Raw genomic sequence first — 14,844 nt, forward strand, 5'->3', positions numbered from 1 at the left:
TGTGGCAAAAAGACTTGAAACTTGTAAGGATCCTAAACTTCCAGTCAGAGCTGCAGAATAATGCACGGATCAAAGCTTAATTTGTTAGAATGGCACAATTGAAGTCTAGAAATAAATCCAACTAAGAATCCGTTCACAGATGATACCAATCAAAGACACAAGGTGGTTCTACAAAGCGTTGAGGAGGCTAGAAACAAATGTTTGCCACATTTTTCAGATTTTTTAGGAACACATTTCCAAGTTCACATATTATTTTCCTTCCTCTTCACATGTGTTGCTCTGTCCATCTCCAATCCTGATAAAGTACATTTAATTTTGTGGCTCCAATGTGAGGAAATATGAAAAAGATCAACCACTACAATACACACTGCCAACAGTAAAACACATGGGACAGAGTGCTGAGGTGAACTCTCTGCTTATGAGCAGAAACGAAGGCAAAACTTGTCATGAGCTAGAGGGTTAAAGGCTTTTGACAAACTTATAAGAAGTGAAGCATGTTAATCCATGTCATTCAAGGCCAACAAATCCATTTAAAAAGCTGCAGTGAAAGCAGTAATGATATGTAACGCCCTGAAACCAAATGAATGAGGAGACAGAATGTTATTCCAGTAAAAAATATTATTTAAATTGATTATTTATAAACTACTCAAGCATTTCAGGTTGGATGTAGAGTTTAGAAATGGGGCAATATTTAACAGATTGAGACTAATATCTATTGGTACAAAATAATTTTAGTTAAAAATATGACACTGATTTGTCTTTAATATGTACAGTTTTTCAGAGCAACATTAATCCGAAGCCTGTTTTGAATTTGAATTTATTGTTTTGTCACTGTACACATGTACAATATTAAATAATTTAAATGTATATAAACACACACTGATAAAACTGGTGCAGGTGAGCATTGTTAACCGCTTTGACTTTCTCCTGACAGAGCCGCGGAACCTGCTGCTGCAGAATCTGCCGCAGCAAAGCCTGGTGCTGATTATTGTTTGCGCCGCGGCCGGCGCTTTGTTTCTGGTGCTGCTCGTCGTGATTCTGGTCGTCAAACGCCGCCATCTGAGAAAAACCAAAAAGCTGAAGATGGAGCTCCAGGAAACAAAGTGAGCTGTGCCAGGTTTTCTTTAGTGGAGTGAGAAACTAAATTAGGCTTTCACTCGAAGCTCAAGCGGTGATGACAGATTGGCTGTTAAACGTTTGGTTTCGAGTGCTTAACTTGTCACATTCTCAGACACGCTTTATTCCATAAATCCTCTAAATAGGCTCGTTTTGTTTGTTTTCTTTTCTAGGGACGAAATTAGCACTCTCTCAAGACAAGCCTCCTTCAGGAGACTGAACTCAACCGGCTCAGTTTCACGAATTCAGGTATAAAAAAAACACCTGGTACCTCAGAGATCAGAGACGAACCTCAGGTTGGCACTCGGGTCCGGTTTGGGTGGAGCTGTTTAAGTCTGCAATTACAGTTTGCTGCAGCTTCAAACAAATCAGACTAAACCATGATGGAGTTCTTCTGTACATGAAACTCAGAGTGAATTGCTTTAATTTTCTGCACTTATGTTCACTAAAAATACTAAATATTTTCTCTATATTTTGCAGCCTGAAGATTATGCCTTACTCAGAGTAGACAGCCGCACTAAATACAGCCAGATGTCTCTGGTGAGTTTGAAAAAAATCTTGATTGGATGAGAAGGAATTAAATCCTGGATTAGCAGGACTCAAAAACGATGTTGTATATTAGTTTCCAATGGATTAGTTACGTATAAGAGAATGAAATGGTTTGTAAATCACTTAATAATTACACTTCACAGAAAATGCAAAGACAAGCACACATGAGGAAGGAGCAGAAAAGAATCTAAAAATCTCTTTAAGATGGAGAGAAAATCATGAAATTAAGTGTAGAAAGATATTTGTAGACCAAAAATACTTGGTAAGATTCTGTTTTTGTAGTGCAAACAGCATCATGAATACAGTAAATCAGCCTGAAATACAATAGTGTGAATATTTAAAGCAGGTTTTAACCATTTGTAAATATGCACTATATTTGTGTTGGTCTAATTTACTAAATTTTAATAAAATACATTAAACTTTGTGGCTTTAACATGACAAAATGTCAAGCTTAAGACAAATAAATACTTCTCCAGGTTGCTGGACGTTTACTAAAAAACTTCCACCTCCCTGTTTTGCAGGAGCCCCCCAACTATCAGGGCAGCCAGTCCACTCTGGGTGGGAGGTGGGGACCCACAGTAGAGGTGCCACGGGACGAATACGGGCGTCCCGTCGTCTGGACCGAAGACAGAGAGTGCCTGAGAGCCGTAGAGATGAACAGGGAGAAGGAGGAGCGCAGGAAACGGGTGGAGTCGTTTGTGAAGAACAGCAACATGTCGCTGGTATGCGTCAGCGCCTGAGTGGCTAGGCGTGATGTAGCTTTGTTTGCAATGTGATGGTTTGTTTATGTTTTCAATGTGGTTTCATAGAGATGGAGGAAAAACAGAAACAAACAAAAACTGGTAGTCAGATTTTTTTTTTTCTGTGGAGGAAACTGAGTCCACTTTTCTTTTTAGGAGAAATTAAATTGAGCTACAGCATGGTTTTCAAGTCTCTTTAGGTCAAACTTTCACTATGTAAGTGACATTGCTTGCTAATGTGCTTTTGATTTTTTCTTTTTTTGCGACATTTTAAAAGCTTGCTCACTACTTGAGTGGCAATTCAATGGAAACAGCTGTTGACTTTGCTTCTCATCTGTTTTTACATTTCTTTATATCTGGGCATGATGGTGTTGCTTTTGAGATCTTTAGTCTTCTTCATGTTGCCCAACAGCATCTATTAAAGTTTAATTACACTGGTCAGGCAGTAGTCAGGCCTGGTGTGTGACTAGTGGAACTGAATCAGAAAATGTGGTGAATCACAGTTAATTCATTAGCAATAAGAACAACTAAAAGCACAAGAAACTAGAAATGCAACCAGTTATAACGGGTTCCTCACCTGATGAACTGTGATTTTCACAGTCAAGCTAAGCTGTGTCTTTTCATCACTTCTTTTAAGCAGAAGAAATAATAGAACCAATGGAACAAATGTAACTTGTTTTGCTTTTTCCTTCAGGATTCAGGCCTTCCTTCATCACTGGTTCCCCTGAAGGTCCAGCAGGACGATGGTAACGGTCATAAAGAGTCGGACCTGGGTCACTTACAGGAAGACGACTCGGTCGTTGAATCCTCCACAACAGAGGAACATGAGGATGACGAAGGGAGACGTCGGCATCATCTTGAGGGAACTCTCAGTAAAATGTTTTATGAAAGCAATGGGGTCCTCAGGCCCAGAGAGAATCCCAACGCCATTCTCCTGCCCAGCCAAAATTATTACAAACCACAACTTATCTAAACCTCTGACTTTCTTCCATAACTGGAAATGAGAAAAGCCTGTCAGCATTTCTGCTCTGACAGAGACTTTTATTTTGAAAAAACAAAGTATTTAACTACTATGGACAGAATGCCAACAAAGACTATTTTATTTGTTTTTTGACCTCCTAAACTTCTATTCTTACTTTGCAATAACAAGAACATTTTAAAATATTTTGGGGATATTTTTGTGCCATTTACTAAAAGAAGAGAGCTTCCTCGACTCTGGAATCATTGAATCTTCGAAGATCTACAGAGACTGGAGACGTTTCCTCTAATTAAACATCAGGTCATCTGAATGAGAACTCTCACTGTCATCAAGAAATCTTACAAACTTTAGTTTCTCTGACTTTACATTACAAACTTGAACTTGATTATTCTACAGAGATAAAAGATTATTAAAACAGATTTATTATATGTTTACTGACTCACTGTACTGTACATCCTGCATCAATGAACATGTGACAGTACCTGGTTTCCCCTAGAAAACCTGCTAATCCCGGTGGTAGGGGCACTAGAGCAGTCCATCAACAAACGTGTTTTTGTGTTAAAAAAATGTTTAATTACAAAAATTTGGAGGTCCATGAATGGGCATCATAATTTGGAAATAATAGCATGAGGCCAACCAGTAGGTGTGGGAACCTTGGTGCGCACCCTCTGGTGTCCAGTTCAATGTGCCAGCTATAAACCTAGCTTCATTTGTCTGTACTGTCAATTTTACTTGTACATAAAAACCGTATTTAAAATAAAAAAACCACGTTTAGCCTGGTGGGAGCAAGTTAAGCCTGGTGGCCTGCCAGGCTTATAATACATACACCAGGGGAAACCTTGCAGTGCCTTAGTGCCTGAAATGCAATATTAGTGTGTATTTCTAATAAGAACTAACCTTGACATCAGTGGTAGTTTATGTGAGCAAAATGGCTCTTTGTCCAGGGCGTCATAGCACCATCGGGCAGCACCGACACTCCAGAGAGAGAAAAGAAACAGTTATGTCAGTTTTACCTCCAACAAGTTTTCTATTGGTTATTTTCATGTTTAGTAAATGGGAATTGGGCTCTTTCTTATGTTTTACACAATGAAAGCACTGCAGTCAAAATGGCCGAGCACAAGAAGTGGATGATTAAATGGCTAAAAGTTAAAAGGTTTATTAAATTATTTATCAAGGAAGCTGGAATATTTAATTTGCTCTGATCTAGAATCTGAACTGTTAGTGGCCAAACTTGAGCTGGATTGTTCTACGCAGATTAAAGATTTGCTAAAACATAATTTTAGGTTTATTATTCTGTTCCTCTATTCCAAAATTTGGGATTTCTTATACTTTCTATAAGTAGGTTGATTTTTCGCCCCGCTCATTGACTGGTTCAATGTTTCCGACCAGATCTAGCTGAAAATCAATAAGCACTTAAAAACTATTACATTTACCTAGAGTTAAATGTGTTTTTCACTTACGTCTTTGCATCAAAATGAAAATAATATTAAAAATAGGTGGGATTTATGTAAAAATATAAAGCAATAGAGTAATTTTAGCAGAAGTTGGAGTAATTATTGCTTTTCTGTTTTAAACTAAAACAGAGACAATGTTTTACTTTTTTTGTGTAAATACTCAGATATGATAATCTCATGCTGGCCCAAGCCTATAGAGTTTACTATACTTAGTCTTACATAAACTACATTTTTCAATGTATATATTTTGCTAGATTTATATGATCTTTATTGTTTTTCTACGGGTCAAACGGGTTTTGCAGCTCGACAAATTTTACTCATTAAAAAGTCTCTCTTGATTTATGTACAGGATGCATTTTCCCCTGCAGAACAAAAGCAGTATTACTCACGTTACTATCTGTGGCCATATTGTTATGGCTCACAGGTGTGGCTACATGTGAAACATCAACAGCTACCTGCAGGAACTAAAGCGTAAAGGGAGGAACTGTGATAAAAATGAACACATTTGAAGAAAACTGGCTAAAATGTGGATTTTATTGGACAAAACTGGACTGTAAATGATGAGCAGCTGGATGAACTGGACATTTTATTTTGTATGAAGAAACTCTGTTGAACATATTGAGTATTGTTTGTATATGTGTTTTATTGTAAGGAAGTCAAATGTAAATAACTAAGATTTTATTATTAAAATTACAGCATATGGGATTTTAAAAGCAGTCATTGAGAGGCTGTTGAGGTTTATTATGGTTCTGACTTTCATGTATTAATGTTTTCTTTTTCCAGTGATGGGAAAATTAAGCTGTGGTTATAAAGGGACGATGAGAAACGTGAAGGTACACCCAGGAGGCAAAAGTTATTGTTTCGCCCAGGAGATTATATGCTTGGCTGCAGGTTGGGCTGGGAATAAAGCAGGAATAAAGCAGAGAAGATGAACCAGAACAGCTGCTTAGCTGGGTGTAAAAATATAAATAGATGAGTTTCAAACTTCCAAGAAGCTCATTACCGTAAAGGTAATGAGCTTGGCTTAATTTGACACAAAGCTGAAAAGTTTGTTGTAAAATAAAGTTTGTTAAAAAAGAAAGAAAAATTGACATTGGAAAAAAAAACTTGAAACTGAAAAATTATTTTGAAATTGAAAAAAAGATTGAAACTGACAAAATCTGAAACTGAAAATACCCCTGGAACACAAAAAGCAATTTTAAACATTGTTTTCAACTTCATATTCCTTTTTCAGTTTCAAATTTTATTTTCAATTTCAAATCTTTTTTTCAGTTTTAAATCTTTTAGATTTAATGTTTGTTTCAATTTTTTTCAGTGTATTTTTTTTTCGTCATTTAAACAAACTTTATGGCCTCAATTTACCCACATACATTTTTCGTTTTATGGCGAAGTTCTGCTCTAATTCAGGACATTTCAGGAATCCCTCAAACCTGACTGATCAGTGAATTGATAAGTGCAGCACTGATAATTTCCAATACATTTACTGATTAACATAAGAAATGCCTTTACAACCACTTGTTCTTAAACTGCTAAACTGTGGGCGACCAAAAATTTACTTCTAGCTAACTTTTGTAGAACAACACAAATCTGTCTTTGGGTTAAGAAACTATGATAATTTTTGAAAAAATCTAAAATAAACTGTAAAACTATTTCAGCTAAAGTTGTGCAGTTTGCACCAAGAATGATCTAGAGCTTTCTGCATGTTCTCCCTGTGCATTTGTGGGTTTTGTCTGGATACTCTCACAGTCCAAAAAATGTTAGGTTATTTGGCTTCCCTAAACTGGCCTTAAGAGTGTGTGTGTGTGTGTGTGTGTGCTTATGTGTGTCTCCATATTCACTTTACTGGTTAAATGAAAAATCTCCAAAGTTAGACCATTTTTTTATTTGATTAATAGTCTAAATAAATTACAAAAATAATTAGTTTTAACCCCAAAATGTTTTTCTTAATGAATAAAACGGATGGATATTCAATCACAATAAAATAATTAGTTTTTGTCCTCAAATCCTAAGTTGGTATTGTAAAACCGCTCCACAGTAAAAATTAGCAACAATATTCCAGTAATATGAAAACACAGTAAATTCTAGCTTTCATCGTCTTCTCTGTATTTGAATTAAAACGTTTTAAGAAAGAGCCTCCTTGTGAGTTCGTTGATGAGTGCGTAGGTTACTCCTCTGGGAAAAACTCTTGCCACACATTTCACACGTGTACGGTTTCTCCCCGGTGTGAATTCGCTGGTGGATCTGCAGGTGGCTGACGCGGTCGAAGCTTTTACCGCAGAACGGGCAGATGTACCATTTCTCCTTGATGCGTCGACTTGCTGCAGTTTTATGCAACTCCGGCTCATTTAAAGCAAACAGACTCCTGTCGGGGTTGAAAGCTGAAGTGTTTTTAGTTCGCCATTGTTTTTCTAAAAAGAACCCAACAGCTGTTTCTCTTTCTGCATGGTGTGATGTTTGCTGACTTGGCTGTGATTGGCTGAAAGTCAGGGGAGCGCTGGATTTACTTGAAGCACCTTGAAGCGTCCTGCTGTCCCTCGCGAGCCGATCAGAATGAGCAGCCTCCGCTGAGTTATCGAAGATGTCCAGAGAGTTTTGAATAAGTAAGATTTCTGAGTCCAGATTGTGTGAAAGATGGTTTGGTTCGAAGAAGCAGTCAGAATCATCCTCCGTGTCGCTGTCTCCCACTGAAACAGACACCCAGTGTTGGGTCTCTTGTTCTGGTGCTGCTTCAGCACATCGTTGGAGCCGTTCATGGTGACCCACTGTGCTGCTTCTGGGATTCAAATCCACTTCCTGCTCCACAATCTCAACGTCATCATCCTCTTCCAGCTTCACTACAAATTCCTCATCATCTCTATCTTCGGATTCACAGAGATCTGACTTACGTTGCTTTGCAGCATTCTCCTTTTCTTCCATCTGAACAGGTAGCAGAGCTTCATTATTCCCTGAAGAGTCTGCTTTATCCCGAACGCTCTGATCTGAAGGCAGTGTCTGCACTGATTCTACTGAAAGCCCTGAAATAAAAAAAGGAAAAAGTCATCTTAATGAGAATGAAATGTAAAAGGGAGTCATCTTATTAAGTTTAAGCAACAAAATGAATAATCAACAAATTAAATCAGTTGCACCAGCAACCTGTATATTACAAGAAAATTCATTATTTATCATGTATAGAGTATGTGTTAAACTGTTTCTCACATGCAAAATCCAGATGCATCTAAATAAATTCACTGCAAGTTTAATTTCAGTATTCCAAATCAAAACTGAAGTTTATTTCATTACAAAAGAGTGATATATTTCAAGCATTTATGTATGTTAAACTGAATGGCTTACAACTAATAAAAACTCAAAATTTGAATATTACATAATTGCAACAAAGTACGAATTTGTAATACAGAAATCTCAGTGAATGGAATTACTGAAGTAGGTTAATACAAGTTACATGACTACTATAATAAATTAAGATTGTTTTAATTCATTGAGCTACAACTGCTCTTACTGTGGTAGCCACAATATTCTGTAATTAAAAAGTGAGTACATAAAATTCCTTGTCATGCATATAGCTGCAATTGCAGAAATATTTTGGGGCCATTATAAAAAGATTTCTGACTTTAATCTAAGCATTTAGAGGCAGAATACTTGGATTTTTCCAATGGCCCATCCAGTGTTTTAGCTGCTGTTCCTACCTTCGCCGGCAGGTGGCGGCAGATTATTTTGCTGCTCTCTCCTTGGTAAAGATGAGGACTTTGCTGCTTGAGAAAGAGCCGTTAAACGCTCGTTTTCCATTGATATCAACTTTCTGTTCAGGACTTTGATTTCGCTCTCTCTCCGAAGAAGCTCCACTTGAACCACAGCGAAACCCTCCTCCCACAGCTTGCTGATTTCCATAACAGCCGCTTTAGCCAGCATCTCCATTATGGAGGTTAGCTTGCTCTGGAAAGCCACACAGTTGTTGTTGTTGCTGCTGCTGCTGCTGCTGTTAGCCATGTTGCTTCGGTTCGCTGGCTAAAGCAACGCCAGTGGGGTTTTACAGGACTTTTATATGCGACAACAAATCCAACAGCAGCAGAAGTTCTCACCTTAAAAGTTCACATTTACTGATTTGAGGCCAAACCATGGATGTGTAACACAATAGAAACAGGAAACGGTCATTAATCACGTGATAAGGATATTCGGCGCTCTTGATTGGCTACAATTTTCTGACCAGGAAAACATTATGAAAGCCAATAGTGCTTCCCATGTCTGTCCACTAGGTGGGGCTGCATTTCCATCTTATTGAAAACAATGTTTTACAAAGAAAAATAATTTTCAGGTATATCATATGTACCTAAGTGTTTTAAACACACAAACAATGACAAATCTTATTCAAATTCCAAATCCAAAATACTTTGTCAACTCCAAAGCAAAATTAACTGTTGTTTTAACTCATATTAATTCAAATTCCTCAAAGAGTTATTGTAGATGGTGTTGACATGTAATGCATGCAGTTTACTTGCAACCTAATTACTAGTCTGGAAGGTCACGTAATGTTTTACTGCCATTTACCAAAGTTCACTTCTCTCTACTTTAGTGAAGACGTCAACTATTGGCTCTAAAAAGAACTGTTCGTCAATCAGTCTTTATTTATAGAGCACCTTTAATATGTACAATGTAAGTAACAACAACGAGCATGGTAATAATAAAAACAATGAGTTTAACACGACTAAACATGAAAAAGCAAACTCTGAAAAAAAAATTATAGCTACAGACTGTTTTAATAGTAATGAGCCAGAAGAAGCAGACGTAACACATCTAAGTATAGATTCTAATATTAAGATTAGAGTTACAACTGTCCCTCACAAATAACAAACTAACTAACTAGAAACGTTATTCTGCATTGTACAACGCAGGTATAAATATATATATGGACGGAAAGTTGGAAAATATTCAACTAACAGTGTCTCCCTAATCTTTTAACCAAATTAACTCCCGCTATTTAAACCTTAATTAGCACATTTCCAACTTCTAGCGCGACAAAGCAGCTCGTACGCTGATTGGCTGACAGACGTGCCCTTCCAAAGTGGGCGGAGTCAGAGCAGGGAGACGACGGAGCTGTCAAACACCGACAGTCGTTTGAAATATTATCAGAGGAGCGGATAACAAAACCGCAACACTTTACCAATGTGTAGACTAATTAACGACAGGAGCAAAGTGTTAGATTTTGGTGTTCAACCGCTGGATAAAAGGACTTCTAAGCCGTTGTTGGGAGCAACTTGTTGTTAAGTGCGTGTTTTGCAGGCTCTCCCTCTCAGGCTAATGTGTGTTAGCTCTTCGCTCCGCTTCAGTTTTGTTGACAAAACTAGCCCATTCGCTATCGTTGAGCTAGCTGCCGTGTTTCGGAGTTAGCTCGTCATTTTCTCAGAAATGTATCCGGGTACAGGCATGGAGCCCAGCCCGGACTGTTCCTGGAAACTCCTCCGTGAAATAAGACTAGGTGAGTAAAACTTTGAACACTAACAGGGGCAAACCTTAATAATGGCCACTGCCTCTGGTATTTGTTTACATTTTCCCTCCGAAGTTTGTATTATACGTTTAGCAAATTAACAGAAGTCAATCTAGAGATGTATGTATTTTACCCACTTGTATAATTGCTGTCATTTACATCCAGGTAGTGACAGGTTTTTACTACACGCCCCGTTAGTTTGTTCATTACTTGTAAGCCATTGAAGATTGACTGGCATGCACACACTTACACATAATGGATGTTTACCACAGTTGATTGCGGTCAGATATCAGACTGCTTTGCTTTTTTGTTTTGTGTGACCTCGCTAAAATGTTTTGCTATTGTTGATTTATGTGTACAGAAGGAACATCTAAAAGATCACTTAAATGTTTAGTGTTTTGCAGACATTGTATGAGGAGAGACAAAAACGCCAAGTGATCAAATTCACTTGGTCACTTGAAAAGACCAAGTGAATTTGGTCTTTTTAAACCAAATTCACTTGATTTATAAAGCACATTTAAAACAAGAAATTTGATTACAGTATTGTTCAGTAATAGAAAAAAATTTACTTATTGCAAAAAAGGCTGAGACACTAATAATTACAAGGAAACCTAGTGGGAATTAATGTATTTTAAGCAGTTTGTTTTCAAAGTTTGCACTGCTACTGACTAATCCTCAAAGTGTTTGGCATCCCTTTGTAGAAACAGCTGCCATGAAGTGTTGGGATAACTGTTAATGAATATTTTTGCATCACTGTGGAGGAGTTCTGCCCCACTCTTAGTTGCAGAATTGTTTTGATTTGGCTACATTGAAGGGTTTTTAAGCATTTATGCTTGTTTAAGGTCATGCCACATCTTCTCAATCAGATTTAAGTACAGACTTTGACTAGGACACTCTAAAACATTGTATTTCTGAGGTGGACTTGCTTGTGTGCCGTTTCCTGCTGCTCAACCAAAGTGCAGAGCAGCCCCATACCATCACACCACCACCACTGTGTTTCATAGGTCAATATGACCGTTTTCTGAAATGCTATATTGGTTTTATGTCACATTCATCAGGAAACACACCTTCATAAAAAGACACACTTCTGACTCATTGGTCTACAAAACAGTTTTTTGAAAAGTCTTGGAGGTGATTAAGAAGGTTTTGGTAAAAGTGAGAAATGTCCTTGTGTAAGTTTTAACTTTTAGATGAATACCAATCAGTCTGCTAGTTATTGTTAAACCACAACGACTGACCTTGATAGAACTTGGTGAGGCATGCAGTTCTTTACATAAGTTAGTGTTGGAGTAATTTTGTTTGGGCGGCCAGGCCATTTATGGGGTGGTTCAATACTGTTCCATGTGTTTTCCATTTGCGGATAATGGCTCTCGCTGCACTTCACTGGATTCCCAAAGCCATAGAAATAGTTTTGTCACTTGTTTATTGTCCAGGTCTGGCAGTAATAAAACCTGATTGTGTGTCAGAAAAAGTAACTGTGAAGGGGGGCATTTATTTTATTTACACTCTTAATGAATAAAATAATTTTAAACTCTGTTCTGTATTTACACTGCTCATTACCTTTGCTTGTTACTACAAGTTGCTTGATGATTTGATACATTCAGGTTGGACAGAAAAACAAAAATCAGATGACATCACAGTGCCATAGCGTGAATCAAATTGGTCCCAAGAGGGGTCCTTGAGGAACACCAGAATTAACAGCTATTTCCTGAAACCTTACTGGAAATGTTTGGTAATTTAGAATTAAACTAGTTAAGTTTATACATCCAGAAATTTCAGAAGAAATGGCAGCTGGGAGATTGGCCTGCAGTTATTTAAATCTTTGCAGTGACATTAAACTATTTGCTGCAACCTTCACATCATAACATCACTTATCTTTTGATTTATTGATGACATGTCCCATTAGCCTGTAATCCACTAGGACACAGCTGGATAACTGGATAGCTGTTCAGCGCCCTTCTCCAACCGCTCCTACAGTATTCAGCCTGAGGCTGCTTTGGTGTTATGCCCCATCTGTTTTGAAGTAGCAACAGGCCACATTTTACACACAGGAAAAAAAGCCAGACTTTTAAATTTCCACCCAGTGTCCCTTTAGTGTGGTATTCTAAATGCATACCATTGGAATACGAAGCCAGCAGGGTATAGTTTGGAAACAAATATAGTAATCAACATGGGTGGTTTTTGCCTATATGTGTATTTTAGCACTTGAAACGTCATTGAGGGTTACTGTAGATGTAAAAAAATACACATATGAGATATACGAGCTTATTTTGCTTGTTTATTTCATGATATGAATTCCTCATCACTGGATCTTTGCCAGTAAGGAAAATGCGAAAACTTTCCCTGTGATTCTTGCGACTCTGTATTGCAGGGGTCTGTAGAGCTGCATGCGGCTCTTCGGACCTTCTTTGGTAGCTTTTAATAACTTGGTGGAAAATATCATAGAACTGAGCAGAGTTTGTGTACATAAAGCTAAAAAAAGGCTACGCTTAATAGCTCTTAAGGAAATATTTGGATAGAATTTGCACAACAGAATGGCAGCAAAAGTTCAAGGAATACTTTTAGTAAATTAGTGTTTTTGTTATTGGGCTTGTTTTTCAATTTTTGGATCAATATGGAGCATTTATTCAAGAAATCCATCCGTTCTCTTCTTGTAAAAGTTTGATGTTATTCTTGGTTTTAAAAATAAAAAGTTTGTTTCTTCAATGTCAATAGTGAGATAATCAACTTTATAGAGTTCTTATTTATTGCACTTACATTATAGGTCTAGAAAAATATGGTTTTTGTAGGAGGAAAGCTAAATGACTCTCTGGATTGTAAAAATCATCTACACAGTTATTTATCCAAAACAGTTATTTATCCAAATGTAGCCATTCATTTTTCTCTGCTACTTGTGTAAAACATCACATCTAAAACTATAGTGAGATAAAAGTATTGATGGTGATTATTGGTGCCAATATGAAAATCTTTTAAAAACAGATATTTAAACTTGAAGAGGAAAAAAGTACAAATTTCTTTCAAACCTAGATTGTTGTCACAAACAAAACATCTTATCTCTTATCTGTCTCTCAGTGGGTTTGTTTACTTTCAGATCAACAAAGAAGCTATTGACCTTAACATAAAAACGTATGATCAGATGTTTACCTAAAGTTGCAGCGTCTTAAAAATGTAAATGTATTCTAACTTTTCTAGCTTCTGCACAACAACACAACGCTTGGTTGAACTTATTACTTACTTATGCCTGGTTCACATAGCAAAATTTAAAAATTGTCAATTGATTTTCTAAACATGACACACAGACTTCACTCACCAAAATTACCATGTCATATGGAAAATCCTGCAAAACCTCTTGAGCGCAAACAAAAGATTAGAGTAAGTAAACATGGCAGACGAGGAAGAAGCAACGGTAATTGTTTGGGGACTATTTTAAATGGAACAAAAACAAGACAAAAAGACGACTCTGACGTCTACCGGACTTTCTGGTGTGTCGTTTGAGCAGTCCGAATGGACCAGACCACTCTGACCACTCCATGTACGGCACGAATATCTCCTGAAATGATCTTTAGAGCCATCACAATTACCAGAACGTCTTTCAGAAAGGGTCTTCCCGGGTCAAAAATCAGCATAATTATCTTGTCCTTATTTAAGGGTATTGGAGTAAATGTTGCTGAACACAAATGCACACTTTTCAGATTTGTAGTTGCAAAAATTAAAGCAAGTTTCAGTTTATCACTTTACATGTGCTGACAGCTATCACATATATGTTTCTTTCTATTAGTCTCACAAATGAAATCCCAGTGCAGTACTTTGAAGTTTGTAGTTTCTAGGAAGCCACTGTACATAAAACATACTGCAGAATGATCCAATTAGTGGTTCTTTTGGCCCATAAACTGTCGTTCTGCATTTATATATCTGTCAGAAGTCAGAGCTTTACTTTAACGTGTTGTTGTTGCTCACAGCCGCCCCTGCTCTGCAGTGATTCTGCTGGAGCCCAAGACGGCACGCTGAGGTCAGTGTTTTGTAAGATGCTGCAAAAACCTCTGGTCTGCAAAACAGCATGATGGAAAGTCTAAATAGCACCAGCATTCTCTGCATAGCTTAATTGGATTGTTGCTCTATTTATATACAACCTGATAATGGTAACAAAAGGGCTGCTTGCATGTCAGTTTCTTTTGCAAAATTATTTTCAGATTCAATTCAGCTTAGTATAGACAAACGCAGTTTGAATTTCAAGTGTTTATTAAGGGGTTACTTTTAAAAAGCAGTTTCTTCAAAACTGAAGTAATCCTTATTTAAAGATAAATTTTTTTACCTTCTACAGTAGGTATGGGATGGTATGAGATTCTTACCAAATTGTACTTTTGTAGTAGAAATACCACAGCTTCTCAGTATTATGGTATTTAAACAGTGGTGTCCCTAAGAGGGGGGCAGAAGGGGCATGGCTCCCTCTTGAAAAATGCTCGCCATCCTACTTTGCTGCCCTGAAAGTGATGTTCATTTTATAGAAAGGCATACAACTTCATCATC

The 14,844-nt window shown here is 37.3% G+C and overlaps 3 protein-coding genes across 4 annotated transcripts in view; 2 read left to right on the plus strand and 1 right to left on the minus strand.

Annotated features, from left to right (window-relative positions):
• nectin4b (nectin cell adhesion molecule 4b) overlaps positions 1-5,554 on the plus strand; it is a 32,808-nt gene extending 27,254 nt beyond the window's left edge. The window contains exons 12-16 of the mRNA XM_016671456.1: positions 800-1,103; positions 1,290-1,365; positions 1,597-1,656; positions 2,187-2,387; positions 3,100-5,554. Coding sequence (XP_016526942.1) covers positions 800-1,103; positions 1,290-1,365; positions 1,597-1,656; positions 2,187-2,387; positions 3,100-3,378 — 920 coding nt within the window. The 3' untranslated portion in view covers positions 3,379-5,554. The remainder of the gene's footprint in view (positions 1-799; positions 1,104-1,289; positions 1,366-1,596; positions 1,657-2,186; positions 2,388-3,099) is intronic.
• A 1,368-nt stretch (positions 5,555-6,922) lies between these two features.
• LOC103137975 (zinc finger protein 768) lies at positions 6,923-9,023 on the minus strand. The gene is made up of 2 exons (XM_007552011.2): positions 8,522-9,023; positions 6,923-7,852 (listed from the first exon to the last, which is right to left on the minus strand). The coding sequence occupies exons 1-2, from the start codon at positions 8,820-8,822 to the stop codon at positions 6,960-6,962; spliced, it is 1,194 nt and encodes a 397-aa protein (XP_007552073.1). The 5' UTR covers positions 8,823-9,023; the 3' UTR covers positions 6,923-6,959.
• An 833-nt stretch (positions 9,024-9,856) lies between these two features.
• The window catches only part of tesk2 (testis associated actin remodelling kinase 2), a 39,336-nt gene continuing 34,348 nt past the window's right edge, over positions 9,857-14,844 (plus strand). For both annotated transcript variants that reach the window (XM_007552012.2, XM_007552013.2), the window contains exon 1: positions 9,857-10,308. The gene's annotated coding sequence lies outside the window, so the exon portion shown is untranslated. The remainder of the gene's footprint in view (positions 10,309-14,844) is intronic.

Source organism: Poecilia formosa, unplaced genomic scaffold (genome assembly GCF_000485575.1).
Source record: "Poecilia formosa unplaced genomic scaffold, Poecilia_formosa-5.1.2 Scaffold45, whole genome shotgun sequence".
Classification (NCBI taxonomy): domain Eukaryota; kingdom Metazoa; phylum Chordata; class Actinopteri; order Cyprinodontiformes; family Poeciliidae; genus Poecilia; species Poecilia formosa.

What these genes read in the sequence shown, in the direction of transcription:
- LOC103137975 (XM_007552011.2), bottom strand. Translation starts at nt 8,822, where the DNA reads ATGGCTAACAGCAGCAGCAGCAGCAGCAACAACAACAACTGTGTGGCT. An exon ending in GCCGCCACCTGCCGGCGAAG is followed by an intron (nt 7,853 to 8,521) that starts GTAGGAACAGCA and finishes TTTTTATTTCAG; the next exon opens with GGCTTTCAGTAGAATCAGTG.